The following is a 16413-nucleotide window of genomic DNA, read 5'->3' as shown; positions in this document are numbered from 1 at the left end:
TTCCTACAGCCCAGACAAAGTCCTCCCAGTCCTCCAGACAAGAAGGCAAGTAGAGATCAGATCATCATTCAGTGAGTGTCTGGTGGCTGTTGGGCATAAACTGACTGACCAGTAAGGATTTGAAGAACAAACCAGATGAAAACCCATGCAAGTCAATGGGTAAAAAGAGGAAAAAACATTAAGAAGGGAGAACAAGTGCATATTTCCAAAAGCTGTATAAAACTTCTATTCTTCTTTGGGCATCAAATGGCTATTATAATATAACTTTTATTCGTTCTTCCTTGGCTCTAAAAACAATTAATTCAGTTTTATCTTTGTTTCATTGAAGAAAATTCTGACACATCCAATCGTTGATTTGTTCAATGCATTTATTCAGTGCTTGTATTGGACCGTAGTGCCCTGGTAATGTGGTTATGTAAATGTGTGTGTCATCTGCATAATTGTGGTAACATATTTTGTTGTAATATAAAGCTGGGGTGTTATATTACACTTCTCTGTGTGCTTCTGTATCTTATTGGTCCTAGAAAGTGCAAGTTATGAAATTGGAAACATTCATTTTTACCCTCAGTCTGCAGAAGTGAACTTTAAATCTTTTGGAGCACTAATGTGTTGTTTTGGGTAATTATCTGATTATCTGGTTATTAAAACTTGGAATAAAAACTAAAGTGGGTGACAGCTTTAAATGATGGGGTGTGGCTTTCTGAGGAAAGTGAAACTTAAAAATTGCTGAGTCAGTGGTAATCAGAGCAAAGGAGGACAACGAGCTATGGCGTCTGTTTTTTACTCAGAGGATTTGAGTTGCTCTATTTGTCTGACTATCTTCACTGATCCTGTGATTCTTCACTGCGGCCACTCTTTCTGCAGAACATGTATTACAGAAGTCCTGAACACAAAGCATCAATGCCCACAGTGTCTGACAGAGACATCGGTTCTCACAGAATCTCTTCAAACAAACCATGTATTGAAAAGCCTCGCTGAAAAGGCTAAAGAAGCTGAGAAGATGAAGAAAGAGCACAGAAGTGAGAGAGCAGAGGTATGTTGGTGGTATTTATGCCGCAACGTAGTTATCTTGTAGCCTATCAAGCGATGACAGAGACAGATGTTTATAGGGACTTTTTGATATTGTTTATATTCTGTATACCTCACACCTGTGTTGCCGTTTGTTATAATATATAATATAATTTGTCGTGTTTTAATCTCATATATTTGTGTGACTGCAGTCAGTGTTACACTAAACTGTAAACAATGCAAAACCCTCAGTATCATCCGACCAAAGTGCGTCATTATTAAAGGCCTGTCATTCGTCAAAAGGAAATTCCAGTGCTTTAAATTTATAACATCTGATAAGTATTCAAAGTTAATAGAATGGGACTTAACATTTTGTTGATTAGGCGGTACTGTGTATGAATTTTAACTACATTTCAACTACAACACAATAGATAGTATTGAAGCAGAAGTCCAGGCCACATGCATAAACGATGAGTACGCACATAAACCATTCACCATGCACCATGCATTTCCTGCATATATGCTGGTATTAATAAACACAGAATGTGCGGTGAGAGTGTGCACCTCATGCATTCTTTAGACCATCCGTATACATTTTTTTCCAACGCGATGATGGGTGATGTGATGAGATGAAATATAAGGTGAGAGACGGAATATTTTGATAAAACTTTGCTCGTTTAGGTTGATAACCAGCTGCTCTGATTGTGTGATATTTTTTACTTTTACGCAGAGATTTGTAAAATGCCAAAGGTGCATTCATTTTGCTCTTAATATTCTTTTTATTTGTGACACATCTTGTAAAGTCGGTTTAGATATGAGCGTAATCATTGATTACATTTCTGAGATATCACTGCCAACGATGGTTTACAGTCCATGGGATGAATTATGGACGCTATAAAGAGACACACAGCCGTGCGTAATGGTCGTGCGTAATGACAGCTACTCTGCTGTTGGAGAAGCTCGCTGTTGCAACATAATCGGCGAAACTGCACTTCTTCTTTCCCCTTTGTTTCACTGACAGGTGTACAGACTGGTGAAACAGGCAGTGAATTGATATGAAAACGGCTGGTTAAGGGCGTGTCTTCATCCATTTATGGATTATTGTGGGTGTGGAAATGAGGCTCGTGCACGTGCGCCCAATTCCACAATGACGAGATATTGAAACAGAACCATGCATTGCATAAATCTGACGAAAATAATGCATATGCATATTTCTGCCTTTGTACATACACACAGTTTTAGTCATGAATCTACAGAGTTTTATGCGTGTGGTTCCAGGTGTCTAGATGACATTATACTACCATCAAATCCAGACAATAAATACAATGTATGTTGTCAACAATAAAATCACTACCAATCAATCAAGAAAAATATGTAACATTCAAATTAAGTAGGATGATGAGATCACACACTGAGCTTCCCATAAGCCACAATTTCATGGACTTTCTAAAACTGTGGTGGTTACTTATGTTTTGACAATGCAATGGTAACTTATTCTATTTTCCTGCACCACAGAACTAATGATCAAACACCCATGTTGGTCTTGAACCTCAGCAAGAAAATAAACAACACTAGCTGTAGTCTGATAGGCATGATTTCCCCCAACCTCACTAAAGTGGTCTTTGAGGAGGAAGTTTTTGAGGAAGTTGTAAGGCTTTTGGCTTCACCAGTAAGCGCTGCATTCCTAGCTCAGTGTAATAACAATGTCATTAGTTTGCAGGTATAAACCAAAGTATTGGACATAGAAATTTTGACCAGATGATGGTGCTACTGTACATTAAAGGTCAGGATCACAAAGTTACTGCAGTTTATCCTGAGGGGGACATATCTGAATCAAATTTATGGCAATCCATTAAATAGTTGTTAAGATATTTCACTCAAAACTATAAATATCAACCTCATCAAGGAAAAGTCGTGGTATCACCAAAAGTGGGATGAATTCATCCATACAAAATATCATAGGAGTCCATCCAATAGTTTTAAGATACTTCAGTCTGGACCAAAGTGGTGGACAGACCGAGCGTCCAAGAGACTGACATTGCCATCCATAGACTCATGCCGATAGCTTGGCTGATAAAAATGAAATTATTGTTTGTAATCTACCACAAATTAACCAGAAGGAGACAATAAGAGGGACAAAGGAGATAATGAGACGTTACCACATTCTAGCAGCTGCTAGAGACCACTAGGATGTGTTACCACTAGTGTTAGCAAATGCTGCCTTGCTAACACCCTAAACTAAGATAGTGAACATGGTAAAAGTTAACATCAGCATGTTACTGTTGTCACTGAGAGCATGTTACCATGCTGACGGTAGCTCTTAGCATCACAGCCTCAAAGAGCCACTAGTGTGGCTGTACTCAGCCACTGTCACTGCTTTGTATCAGTATGTACTAGTAGTAGAAGTTTTTGTTTTTCTATTTGTAAAGTATGATCATCTTTTATTATAGCTGTTGCATATGCTAACAAATTATTTATTTATCTGTTTATTTTTACAGGTGGATGAGTGGTTGTGCTCTGAACACGATGAAAAGCTGAAACTGTTCTGCGTTACAGATCAGCAGTTAACTTGTATCATATGCCGCGATGGGGAGAGGCATGAAGGACACAAGTTCAAACCAATCAAAGAAGCAGCTGCATCTCTGAGGCAGGAGATGGAAAAGGGTATAGAGAACCTTCCTGCTGATATCCACGCCATAGAGAGCCAAGTCAACTCACAAAGGGAAGAAATAACAAAAACCAAGAAGAAGTCTCATCAGTTGATGACCCAAATCTGCAGCCAGTTTGAGGAGATGCACCAGTTACTGAGAAAGAGAGAAGATGAGATCAAGAAGGAACTGAAACACAAAGAGGAAGACACTGTTGAGAAAATGAACAAGAACTTAAATGCTATAGAAACAGCTTTGTCTGAGAGCAGAGAGCTGGAGGGGAAGGTGACATCGGTTCTGAATATTACCAACCCTGAGAGGTTCTTAAAGAGCTGGACTGAGGGTAACAGCATGACTCCAGAAGATTTATTCAGGCCCAGAGCAGATGATCTCAAAGTGGTGAATACATCTCTCTCTCTGGGGCCTTATGAAAGTCACCTGCAGTTCTTCATGTGGAAGGAGATGCTCCAGGTGATCCAACCCCGAGAAGAAAAGCTGTCACTCAAAAGCAACAGTGCGACTATAACTGTGTCTGATGATGGAAGAAGTTTGCTATGTACTACCAACCAAGCTCAATCAGGTTTCTCATTTGCAGGATCTTCTTTTGGCTCCACCTCAATATTTGGCCAACCCACAGTCCATAGTGGAGGCCCTTTTGGGTTTAGCCCACAAGCAGGCAGTTTTGGCGCGAGTGCAGGATTTGGCACCCACACATCTTCAGGACAGCGTGAGGACATTTATTCCGTAAACACAGATCATGTATTCAGTGTCAACGAGTTCACCTCAGGGCAGCATTACTGGGAAGTAGAGGTTGGACAAAGGAACTATTGGGAACTGGGGATAAAAGATAATTTCCTAAAATATGATGGCCAAAAATATACCACCTGTAGTCCAAATATAATCACAGAGCTGACGTTTGGAGGCAGACCTCGAAAGATTGGGATTTACCTAAACTGCCCATCCAAGAAGGTCTCCTTCTATGATGCAGACAACATGTCACATATTCACACTATGAGCTCTGGTCTCATGTCCACGCCAGTGTCGGCATATTTTAACGTGGCAGCAGATCCTAACCGCCTGACAGTGTGCTGGTACTGAGGTGCAGGATGAATAATGAGCCAACAGGAAATCATTGAGCCCTGGAATAAACAAACAAACAAACAAACAAACGGCCAAGATAAATATCATACTGATTGTTGTTTAACAATAGCCATCTTATCTACTTATTTTTCATCAGAATTTTACTTGTTTATCTTTTTTTGTTCCCTTAAACGTCTCTGTTTCAATATATTGTTTTATGTTGCTATTACTTGAGGTTTGAGCAAGCTACTGTATATCGCGTATGGTGCAATAGTAGTGATAGTGGTGGGGTGGGGTGGGGGGGGGGGGTTAACAATTAATATGACCATGTAACATAAACCACAATTCACAATAAAGTAAAGATATGCATTAGATTATATTTTATTGTTGCTCCACTGAGCAGTTTTGTTAAAATATGGAAAAACGTTTGCAAATGTTTGCATCGATTCAGTGATCTATGTAGTGTTTTGATTTTTGGGGTTGGAGCTGCTCTGTTGTTTACATCTCCTCTAATCATGTATTGTGCTTTTTTAGCAAGAAATTATTATAAGACAATCTGCAAAACAAGTCAAATAAACAAAACAAAGTTGTGTCTATAATTGCCTTCATTTCAGTAAGATACTATCAAAATCACAATGGCTGAGAATGTTTAACACATTGAAACTAACAGTAAGAAAATGCAAACAAATACACAAAACACATTATTTATTTGATGCATGTCTTTGTAAATGTTCCATATGTGTTGTGGTGAAGATCTTTTTTCATTTGCTTGTGTATTTGCTGCTATATAAATCCCACTTTTATCCTTCTTTGGGCATCAAATGGCTACTTACTTTTCAGTTGAACTTGAATTTAATAAAGAAGATAATATGTAAGTTAAATAAGTGCTTACAACAAGAAGAAATAACTCACAAAAGTGCAGCAATAGTACCTCCAGTCCTAGAACTTAAACAAAGTTGCACTAAAATCAAGTGCAACAATTGTACCTACAGCCAAGACAAAGTCCTCCCAGTCCTCCAGACAAGAAGGCAAGTGGGGGTCAGATCACCATTCAGTGAGTGTTTGGTGGCTGTCAGGCATAAACTGACTGACCAGTAAGGACTTGAAGAACAAACCAGATGAAAACCCGTGCAAGTCAATGGGTAAAAAAAGAGGAAAAACATCAATAAGGGAGAACAAGTACATATTTCCAAAAGCTGTATAAAACTTTTATCCTTTCCTAGGTATCAAATGGCTATTGTAATGAAACCATGTGAGACGTTTAGAGGGGAAATGTGGAACTGCAAACAACTTACAGATATCTGTAACATGACCAAAGTGCAGCAATAGTACCTCCAGTCCTAGAACTTAAACAAAGTTGCAGTAAAATAAAGTGTAACAATTGTACCTACAGCCCAGTCCAAAGAAGACAAGTGGGGGTCAGATTACCATTCAGTGAGTGTTTCCTATCCTTTTTTTTTTTTTTTTATCCTTTCTTAGGCATCAAATGGCTATTGTAATTAAACCATCTGAGACGTTTAGAGGGGAAATGTGGAACTGCAAACAACTTACAGACATCTGTAATATGACAAAACGCCCCAACTAGACTCTGTTTTTTTGTAGGGGGGTTGGGATCGACTGGTTTAATCCTTTATGAATGACTCTTTAACTATTAAGCATGAAGCTTATCGTGTGATTTACTTCATGTAAAATCTTGATCTGAACAGTAACTATAGCTGTCAAATAAATGTTGTGGAGTAAAAAGTACAATATTTCCCTCTGAATTGTGGTGAAGTAGAAGTATTAAGTTGCATATAATGGAAAGTACCTCAAACCTGTAGTTAAGTACATTCTACCACTGGACACTAGTGGAGGTTTGTGTAAAACAATCTTCATTATGTTCCCAGGACCCTACCACCAAATATATTTTCCATATATCAATGCCAATTTACTTTCTGAAGACTGATCTTCCTGCCTGGAAGTAGCTATGTATCATGTTGACAGCAAACTAATAGACATAGATGTTCATCCATGCACACAGGGGTCAGTAAGCCAGGGTTGTGACCGTGGTTTAAGAGCAGTGAGAGGACAGTGCGACCTGTTTCTTCCCTTTTTAAAAAAAAGGGTTTGACATATCCTGTTATTCAGACAAATCACCAGCAGCCCGTAGAGACACAGAACATGCTGACAGGACACTGGATATCCTTCAGGCTCCGCAGGGTGTCGGTAATCTCTTTCAGTTGGCATGTTAGGCTGCAGGGAGAAGAGAAAGTAGGTCTCTAAGGTGTAAGACATCGCTTGTTTCAGCATATCTGTGTCTTCACCTTCAGGAGTATAATAAAGGGGGCTGGTTGTATATACTGTATATATGACCTAGTTTAATAGTATGTGATAATAGGATAAATATTATCTTCCAGAATATTAAATCAATCATGAGAATGAATAGTAGAGTGAGGGTCAAATCAAGAAAAGGAGGAAATCTGTTTATTGTATGTATCTTATTGGAGAACCAATGATTGGTTGACACTATTAGTTCCCATCCAGATCGGTGGTGAGTATGCAATACTGAAAGAGCAGATATGAATTTCTGATATTAGTATGTCAAGTTTCTGCAAGGTATGGTAGGAAACTCCAGCGATGACATATATGAAAATCCTTTAAAATGCTCAGAAATGGCTTTCCCCAGTATACTACTGGTTAAAAGTCAAACCAGATAATCTCTGTGGTTTGATACTGGCAGCAGACCTTTGTTGCATTCTGTTTCTGTCTATCCTCTTGTTTCCTGTCATCTCTACTGTTTCCATCTAATAAAGGTGTAAAATGCCCAAAATGTCCTTGAAAAAATGTGTTTATTTATTGGTTTATTTAACAGGGACAGTGTACATTAATAAACATAACTGTAAATTAGCCAAGAGGCTGTTTTTTTAAATCTGTGGTCTCTGGACAGATGCTCAGAAAAATTTTAATGATAACTGATCAAACTTCATCTGCTGAGGTAGATCATGTGATGTCTCCAGAACAGCGACTAACAGACGTTGAGGTGAGATTGTTCTGCAACTTCAAATTTGAAACACTGCAAACATTATGAGTTCAAAGCAGTTATTGGAGGAATTGAAATCTTAGATTTGAACATTCACAATTTTTTAATTTTTTAGTTGCAGGTTTAAACTTTTCAGCTTTCCTTTCAAAATTGGATTTAATGTGATACATTTAGATTATTTAATCTAATATGTTACCCCCAACTAATCCCTTTTAGAAAGCTGTAACAAGAAAAGGAAAGTAATAATTATGATTTATGATTGCTAATTATTTGGATTCTTCCAATTTTATTTATCAGCTGTGTAATTATATTTTCTGATAATTTTATTTCGTAACACAAATGAATAAATGCTGTTTTAAAGGCTTTTAAAGACTTGGAATAGAGTTCTGGTGGGCTAATAATAAATACTTATTTATTCATTCATTTATTTAGTTTTATTGGCTGAATACTAGTCTGTTTTAAATATATTCAGTCTGAAAATCCAAGAATAATAAAATTAAATACCCACTTTATGTAGCATCACGTGCTGTGATGTGAATTTTGGAGTATTTTGGAGTAGTTTTGATACATACATATGTTTGTAGATTATAAGATGGATCCATGTAAACTGTGTTATTAAGGAACCTTGAGCTGATCAGTCCTAGTAATATTCCTGTGTATTACAAACATACATGTTCAGCTTTGAATGTCCCTTAAAGACCTGAGATAATGCACGTGAGATAAAAGGGGATGCTTTTATCTCACGTGCCTTTCAGTATCATGAACAATACCGTTCATTATGAATGAGGGAGCACCTGGGAAGCAAAAAGCTGCTTTCTTGTGTAAAACCTAATGATGATAAATATGTTTAATAGTCAATTCTTCACACAAATAGGCGTCTCCATCTTTATCCATTTGTGTTGTTTGGGGAAAGTAGTAGAAAAATCAGATAGCAAGGCTGCCGGAAAAGTCACTTTTCTTTTTTTTTTTTTTGCTCAGCCGATTGTCTCTTCCATCCTTTTTTAGTGCTTAAGCATCTAAATGGTTTCTGTCTGTGCCGCTCCATCAGCCTCCGCCCTTGACATAAGTGGGCAAATTGTGTTGGTTATGCAACCTGGGTAATGTCAAATCAGGCTTCTGTCTTTTCAATCTCTGCACTTTCAGTTTTTTTTTCTCCTCTGGTGAGCAGGAGGAATGAAAACAAAAGATGCGAGGGGTGATGCTTAAACCCAGTGTCCTTCTACATATCTGACATATTTGGAGAGTGATATGAATGTTTTGTGTTCTCATTCTACAGCAGATAAGAGGCTTTCCTAAGGGCTGCGTTCAGTTTGAAGTTGAATTTTGAATGTTCCCAAAGGCTGTTGACTATAGTGTTGGGTGCAAATGCCAGTAAACTCACTGTAACTTGGTCATTGGAAGTGTGGTACATCTAGTCATGTAGATATAGTTAGCAAAAATGTTGTAGTAATACGTTTATCCAATTAAACCCACAGATCTCACTGTCAAGTTTTCATTGAATTGTTGGGACATTTCTGGGACATTTTCATGGTCCCAGAATTACATATTTTTAGCTTGGATGTCAGTGATGATTTAAAAAAAAAAGCATTTTATAGGATAAAAATAGACAGGGAGTGTTTCACAAGCCTATCAACTGTCTGGAAAAACAACCGGGTTCAGAGAAAAAGCCAACTCTCACATCCATAAGCTTTTTGAGGACAACAGACAATCTTTTGTTAAACTGCAAATTATTCAAGGAAATAGTTTACAAAATTGCCACAAGAAGACAGAATTACACCCAGGTCAGCGGGCTCAATTGAAGACACTACGAACAGAGTTAAGAAAAGAGTACAAATTAATCTAATATTCATAGAAATGGATTGCCGTTTGATAACATGAAAGAGACAGCATTTGTTTTGCTACATCAGAAGTGACAATAAATAAAACTTTTTGCTACTTTAAAGCACAGAACTGTGTGCAGTAATTGATGCTGGATGTATAAATTACATGTAAAAGCCTATAATTGTATTATTGTCTATAATTATATTTCATGTTTCTGAGTATTGTGTCTAACTTGATCATAACAAAAGATTATTTGTTCCAAAGTCGGAGAAAATAATTAATTTCCGAGAACAGTAAGTGTTGAGGAATTTATCTTTATGGTAGTGGAGCAGAGATGTGTGTGACACACATACATAGGACAACATGACCTCACATTCAGTGCAAAGAGCATGACTGATTATGGTATATTTCATTTTATGATAAGATAACAATATATATCAGGAAATAGTAAAAATGAAATAGTACATTTTCTGGAAATTCACCTGAGAGTAAATCCTGTAAATCCAACATCATCATAAAGCAGTTCTGCTGTTTTGTTTTTTAACTTTATTGACAGACTGTTGAATACAGTATGCAAAAGATAACAAGAGCTTGACGAGACACAAAGCCAGGAATTACAAAAAGAATACATACAGGCGAATAAACAGCATAAGAGAAAATGAAGTTTAAAAGGCACAATAAAAAAATAAATACATAAAAAATCTATTTAAGAAAAAAAATTAAGGGTTTTCATGAGTTTACTGAATCTACATTTCTAAATATAAAATGTCTTTGAACATGTTAAAGCACTTGATAATGTACTGAAAAGAAATGTACATATTAATTTAAGTAAAAGTGTGGGTCTTATTAATGAGGAGCAGTCCTGCTAATTGATTTGCTAACCATAGATTGGCACTTCAGTAAACCAGTATAGCACTGGTTGATTAAAACTCCACAATGTCACACATTATAAAATCAAACCAACTCTGCTATCATACACAGAATATAACACACTTGAACACAAGAAAAACAAACAAACAATCAACTATTTCTCAACTCAACTCAGCTCAATTTCATTGAAGTCTGTGTAACGGCTAGTACGGATAAAAATCTAATTAAACTATGCTTTGTTTGGGGTTTGCAATACATTTTAACAGCAGACAGTTGGCATGTATGCTCACAGTTGAAAATGCTATATAATGATATATAGATTTGATAATTTATAAGATACAAAGCCAGTACAATGAATAAAAACTGGAATCTTGTATGTAGAACAGAGAAGTGCTGCTGAGAAGGATTTATAATGCAATGATCTCTTAAGCAAATATATTATATTTATATATTTTGTTTGTAACCTCTGGCGTACTGTTGTATTGTGTTGTGTATCTGGGTTGTCTGTATTAGGTCTTATGTTGTATTCATAAAATGTAAATAAAAAAAATATAAAATTTTTTTTTAAATTAGCATATTTGTTTTTTTCAGCATAAAAACAGTTTAAATTTTTACAGTATGACGCTTCGCCGCTGTATGGCACTAATCACCTCTCATACTTGCACAGCCAGGCAGAAGGGGGCGTTCCCGGTCTGAAGCAAAGCTCCGGTCATTTCAGCTCTGAGCTCAGAGTCAGTGAGGAGGGAGAGCTGAGCGGGGACGGACGCTGCTGCTCGGTCCGGTGGATACAAACCAAGATGATCTTCTTCTAAAATTAAAACCTCGTCTTTTAAAACAAACCGAATAGATCCGGGAACATCCGTTATATATAAAAAAAAAGGCTCGTGAATCCAGCTCGTGGTGAGGAGACAGATGAGTCCGCGGTGTCTGTAGGTTGGTCTTGTCTTTGTTCGGCTGTGACATCTGTCCCTCACCTCCAAAAATGGATCATTTAGAGAAGGAGCACAGGTCGGACGAGGAGGCTGAATATGAAGACGAGGAGGTGGATCCCAGGATTCAGGTAACTCATCTTCACATCCTCTGTATCGATTAGTGGTTTTCATTGATACGGGTTCATTATAGACCAGCCAGCAGCACCGAGTCCAGCATGATGCAGCCTCTGCGTTTTCTCAACCATTTCACTGTTTCTCCTTTTTAATTATAAGAAATACTAAACATGAACTGTCCAGTTAACATGTTACATCTAAAATAATTCATTTTTTCTTTATTTTTTCTCAACTTTATCGACAACAGTCAAACTCAAAAAACATTAACCTATGAGAGGAGTATGGAGAACAAAAAGAGGAAATTTTAGTATTATGACATAAAATAAAGGGTATAGGGCAGGAAGCAGTAAAAACAAAATAATACATAAGAGGAAGAAGAAAAATTAATAAATAAAGGTTTACAGATTAGTAATCGAGTAACATTAGTCAATAATTTTTATATGTTTCAAAAAATGTTTGTGTCTCTGCTGCTTTTTTTTTGCAGCTTGACTATAGAATTGAAATAGAGCTCAACGTCACTTAGAAATAAGTCAGAGTTTGGTTTTCTATCGGTCCGTTTCATTTTATGTTTGTGGAATTTGCCAAAAATCATAACAAATTAAAATATTGCTACCATAAAGTAAAGCACGGCCACTTGACCAGTTTTTCTAGATAGAAAGTTTTGCATTTGAATCCAAAATATTTTGGAATAAGAGAAAGATAAGAGCTTATCTGTTATGATGCAAATGAGTCAGAAAGTTAGAAAGCCAGTCCCGTCTATGCTTAAAGAAAAGAGAACTTCATTTTGAGCGTTACAGGAGAACAAAGCAGCATAAGTAAAAAAAAAAAAAAAAAAAAAAAAAAAAAACTTATTCTGTATGATGACTTGGCACTTTTAGATTAAATTCAGTATGGACTGGGTTATTTTTAAAGGTTTTTAAAACTACTTGACTAATGATTATTTTCTTAATCTGTCCATTATCTTCTCAATTAATAGATTTTGTTTTTACAATAAAATGTCACAAAATAGCGAAGCTTTAATTGGCTCGTTTCATCGGTTAGCAAATCTGTCATCTAATAAATTTTATTGATCAACCAAGAATTAAAGGACGGGTTCACAATTTTTCAAGCCTGTCTTAAAACAACAGTCAGGAGCCCAAATGAACAGTGACACATGTTTTTTTTTTTTGCTGTAATCATTCCTCCTGTTCAAAAATGTATTTAAAAGTTTATCTGAAGCTAATATGAAGCTTCAGCGTCCAAATGAGTCAAATCAAGTAGATATCTTTCAACATTACAGTCTTTTTAGTGCCAAAGTCCCTCTTTTTGTTACTATACTTCCACCTGCAGCTCAACAGGGAAACGCAAAGAGGGAATTTGATGCTAAAAAGACTGTAAATGTGTCAGATATCCACTTGATATGACTAAGCCAGACTGATGAAGCCTCATATAAGCTTCACATCTACTTTTAAATGACTGTGTGGACACACTGTGGATTTTGGCCTCCATCACTTCCATTGAAAACACATTTGAAGGATCTTTTAATATCCAGTATGAACAGGAGGAATGATTACAGCGAGGAAAACCTCTTTCACCGTTCATATGGACACCTGACTGCTGGTTTAAGACACACTTGGAAAAACTGTGAACCTGACTGATTAGTTCAGGTGTTGCCTTTAGTGAAGAAGCAAAGGTCAGAGTGTGAAGGAGTATGTGGTCAGCTGATTTGGTTAAAGAAGAAAACAGCTATTAAATGTTTAAATCACAGTTTCAATTGTTTTATTCTTTAAAAACCATGAACCAGAGCAAACCTCAGTTGCTTTTAAAAATGAATATTTTCAAATCGTATATTGTCTTGTGTTCGTCTAATTCATTCCAGATGTTCCCTCTCTGATACATTGAGGTATTCTTTTACAATCCCCCCCCCCCCATCCTCATCCTCTCTCTGTTACCTCATCTCTCTGCTGTTCCCTCTCTTCCAGGGGGAGCTGGAGAAACTAAACCAGTCCACCGACGACATCAACAGATGTGAGACGGAGCTGGAGGTCAGTATGTTGACACACACACACACACACACACACACACACACACACACATATGCGTGTATTGAATGTGCAGCGTATCTGTTTTTAAGCGTTTGACCGATAGAGCGTGTAATCAAACACACACAAAACAAGGCTTCACATCTACTGCTCACCTCTGCTCAGATGTGTTCACTGACTGTCAGTTAATCTCCATGGAAACTTATTTTGAAGGCGTCACTGTGTGCAGATGCAGCGTTTTTCTTTTACTGAATTACTGGACCTTTGCTCCGTCTCCAGGCCAAACGGTTTATAAAGTTCACATTTTTCTATGAGTCAGCAGGTTTCAGCTTACAGGTAGTTTTGTGTGAGATACTGAGATATTATATATCACAATAAACTAATCTGGACCTTTTAAGATAATTTTACTGACAGCTGTATTCAGAGCAATTTGCAGCTGGCAGAGTTCGGAGTCTCGCTGAATGACTTTTTACCTTTGACCGAAGCAGAAGAAACGCGCTGCAGAGACGAGACTCGGTCCGTCAGGGCCATTTAACTTGCATAACTGATCTTTGAATGCCATTAAAATCCGGTAATGGCTGATGGCTTACATTTATGTAGGTCAGCAGTGTTGTGTGTGTGTGTGTGTGTGTGTGCAGCTTTATAGAGGTGAAAGTCTTCTGCAGAGATGGAGTCCAGAGTCTCTTTTCATGCTCTGCAGTTTGATGCTTGTTGTATGTGCTGGACAGGTGAAATTATTTGTGTCTTTACAGGGTTTTGTTTCAAAAGTGTAGATCTACTATTTGGGCTGAAAGGAGAGTCTAAATCTTGTTATTTTGTTAATTGATCGGCTATTTTTGCTTGATGACCTCAAATGATTAAAGATTTGCTGGTTCCAGGTTCTCCAATGTGATGATTTGCTGCTTTTTCTAGTTTTATATCGTTGTATCCTGAATATTGTTGGGTTTTAGCATGTTGGGTGGATAAAAAAGAGATCTGAATCAATCAATCAATCAGTAAAACCTAATTTAAAAGAGTTAATTGAATAAGACAACAGTAACATATAAGTTAGACTCACAGGTCAGCTTTGCTCATAGAGACTGAGGACAATCTCCCAGGTTTCTTGTTAAAACTGGGTGGAAACAATTAGAAAGTTTAACAAAAACACCTGCATTGCAGAATCAATCCAGAGTCTTTAGGGTGACGCTTCATATCAGGGCGATGACGGAGGAGAACGAGGGTGGAGAGCATCATCTCCAGTAAGGCGTGTCCTTGACAAAAAGTAAGGTTGTAATGTAGGTTTGTTAGTGGCCGTTCTCGCCGCCGTTCAAGCAACCAATGAGCATTTAGAAACCCCTGGACCTCAGTAGGCAGAGTCTGGCATCACAAGACTACATATGAGTTAAAATAATTAAAATACAATCAATAAAAGACATGGTCAAAATAAAATTATAAAATGCTACGCAAAGTAAATAGAACACAATAAAGCAGTAGAATGTTAAAAAAAATACATACATTCATAAATGATAAAACCATGATCTTTAGTTTCAGCTCTACAATCAGCTGTTTGCCCCATATCACTGACCGGTGTGTTATTGATATAAAAGCACACTTTAGAGAATAAATAAAAACTGTGTACTTCCTTTATCTCTGTCAACCTTGGAATAAACATCACGTAAGTAGTTCAGCTCAGTAACAGCTTTCAGAGACCAGAAGTCTGGATCAGGATCATTGGTTTGTTGTGAGTCTTCTGTCATTATCTGCTTACTTTTAGGGATGAAATGGGTCAACTGCAACTTTTAGCTTCTCTCCTGTTTGCACTCAACACTGCGCTGACTGTTTGAAAGCTTGACTGATTTACGTTTTTTTTTTTTTTTTTTATGGCTCCACTGACCCCAAAATCAAGTCAACATGTTTTTCGTGTGGGACAAAGACGTCTGCTGTTCAGAAACCAGTCAAACAAAACGTCAGCCAGTCAGTGTTTTCTTTGACTTTTTGAGACGCAGCATGATTAAGTGTTAAGGATCTTTTAATACAGATTTAATGGATCACAAACAGTCTAAGAATAACAACAAACAGCTTTGAATCAATTCTTAGCTCTGACCTTTTTTAAAGAAGGATTTTTTCCAAAATTTAAACCACTGGAAAAAAAACTGTGACAAGAAATCTGTGACAAAATTTGAATTTTTGGAGGATTATACAGTCGATAAATTCTTTTCTTTAGAGCTGAACAACAATTTTGACAGTCAATTAAATGTTTGAGGCGTTTTTTTCCAAGTAAAAATGGTCAAAATCAGTGGTTCTTGCTCTTCAAATGTAAAAAGATTCAGGTTTTCTTTGTTTTCTATGAGAGTAAACTGAATATCTTTTAGTTCTGGACTTGAAGTTGGACAAAACCAGACATTTGAAAACATCACCATGTGCACTTTCACTACTTGCTGAATTTCATCAACTAAATAATCATTAGTTTAGTTAACACTTTTGTACAAATACCACTGTTCCTACGAATAATATTTAGCACAGTTGGGTTTATAGTTTGCTTTATGTGACATTCATACAGAACCACATGAAAGACTTTGTGGTTCTGGACGTGTCCTTCAGTTCAAACCCAACACAAACCAGATTTACTGGTTCTGATATGATATTCAGTTAGTTGGGACATTTTCTGTTGGTCTTCCCTCAGTGTTCAAACGATTAGTCGATTAATTAATCAACAGCAAATCGACAAGGACAGTCATCCTTTCAGCAAAGACACCAAAAATGTTCTGGTTCCTGTTCTGTTGAATGTGAATATTTTCTTCTGTTAGTAGAGTTTTATGATATTAACTGAAAACTTTTGTTGGTCGGACAAAACACTTTAAACTCTGGGAATTTACGACGGGCATTTTTCACTATTCCCTGACATTTCACAGACTAAACGG

General features: G+C 36.9%; 2 protein-coding genes across 2 annotated transcripts in view; both read left to right on the top strand.

Annotated features, from left to right (window-relative positions):
* The first annotated feature begins 717 nt into the window (after positions 1 to 717).
* On the top strand, positions 718 to 5325 carry LOC137190817 (nuclear factor 7, ovary-like). The gene is made up of 2 exons (XM_067600487.1): positions 718 to 1033; positions 3507 to 5325. The coding sequence occupies exons 1-2, from the start codon at positions 767 to 769 to the stop codon at positions 4752 to 4754; spliced, it is 1515 nt and encodes a 504-aa protein (XP_067456588.1). The 5' UTR covers positions 718 to 766; the 3' UTR covers positions 4755 to 5325.
* A 5834-nt stretch (positions 5326 to 11159) lies between these two features.
* The window catches only part of sh3bp5b (SH3-domain binding protein 5b (BTK-associated)), a 48170-nt gene continuing 42916 nt past the window's right edge, over positions 11160 to 16413 (top strand). Inside the window, exons 1-2 of the mRNA XM_067600486.1 lie at positions 11160 to 11506; positions 13454 to 13516. Of these exons, the coding sequence (XP_067456587.1) occupies positions 11429 to 11506; positions 13454 to 13516 (141 nt within the window). The 5' untranslated portion in view covers positions 11160 to 11428. The remainder of the gene's footprint in view (positions 11507 to 13453; positions 13517 to 16413) is intronic.

This window comes from Thunnus thynnus, chromosome 10, assembly GCF_963924715.1.
Source record: "Thunnus thynnus chromosome 10, fThuThy2.1, whole genome shotgun sequence".
NCBI classification, from domain to species: domain Eukaryota; kingdom Metazoa; phylum Chordata; class Actinopteri; order Scombriformes; family Scombridae; genus Thunnus; species Thunnus thynnus.
Note: the sequence above shows the minus strand (reverse complement) of the source record. Positions and strands in the feature narration are given on the sequence as shown.

Bases quoted from the DNA above. Each gene is read 5' to 3' on its own strand.
- LOC137190817 (XM_067600487.1), top strand. From the start codon at position 767: ATGGCGTCTGTTTTTTACTCAGAGGATTTGAGTTGCTCTATTTGTCTG. The intron at 1,034-3,506 runs GTATGTTGGTGG...TTATTTTTACAG, and splicing joins ACAGAAGTGAGAGAGCAGAG to GTGGATGAGTGGTTGTGCTC.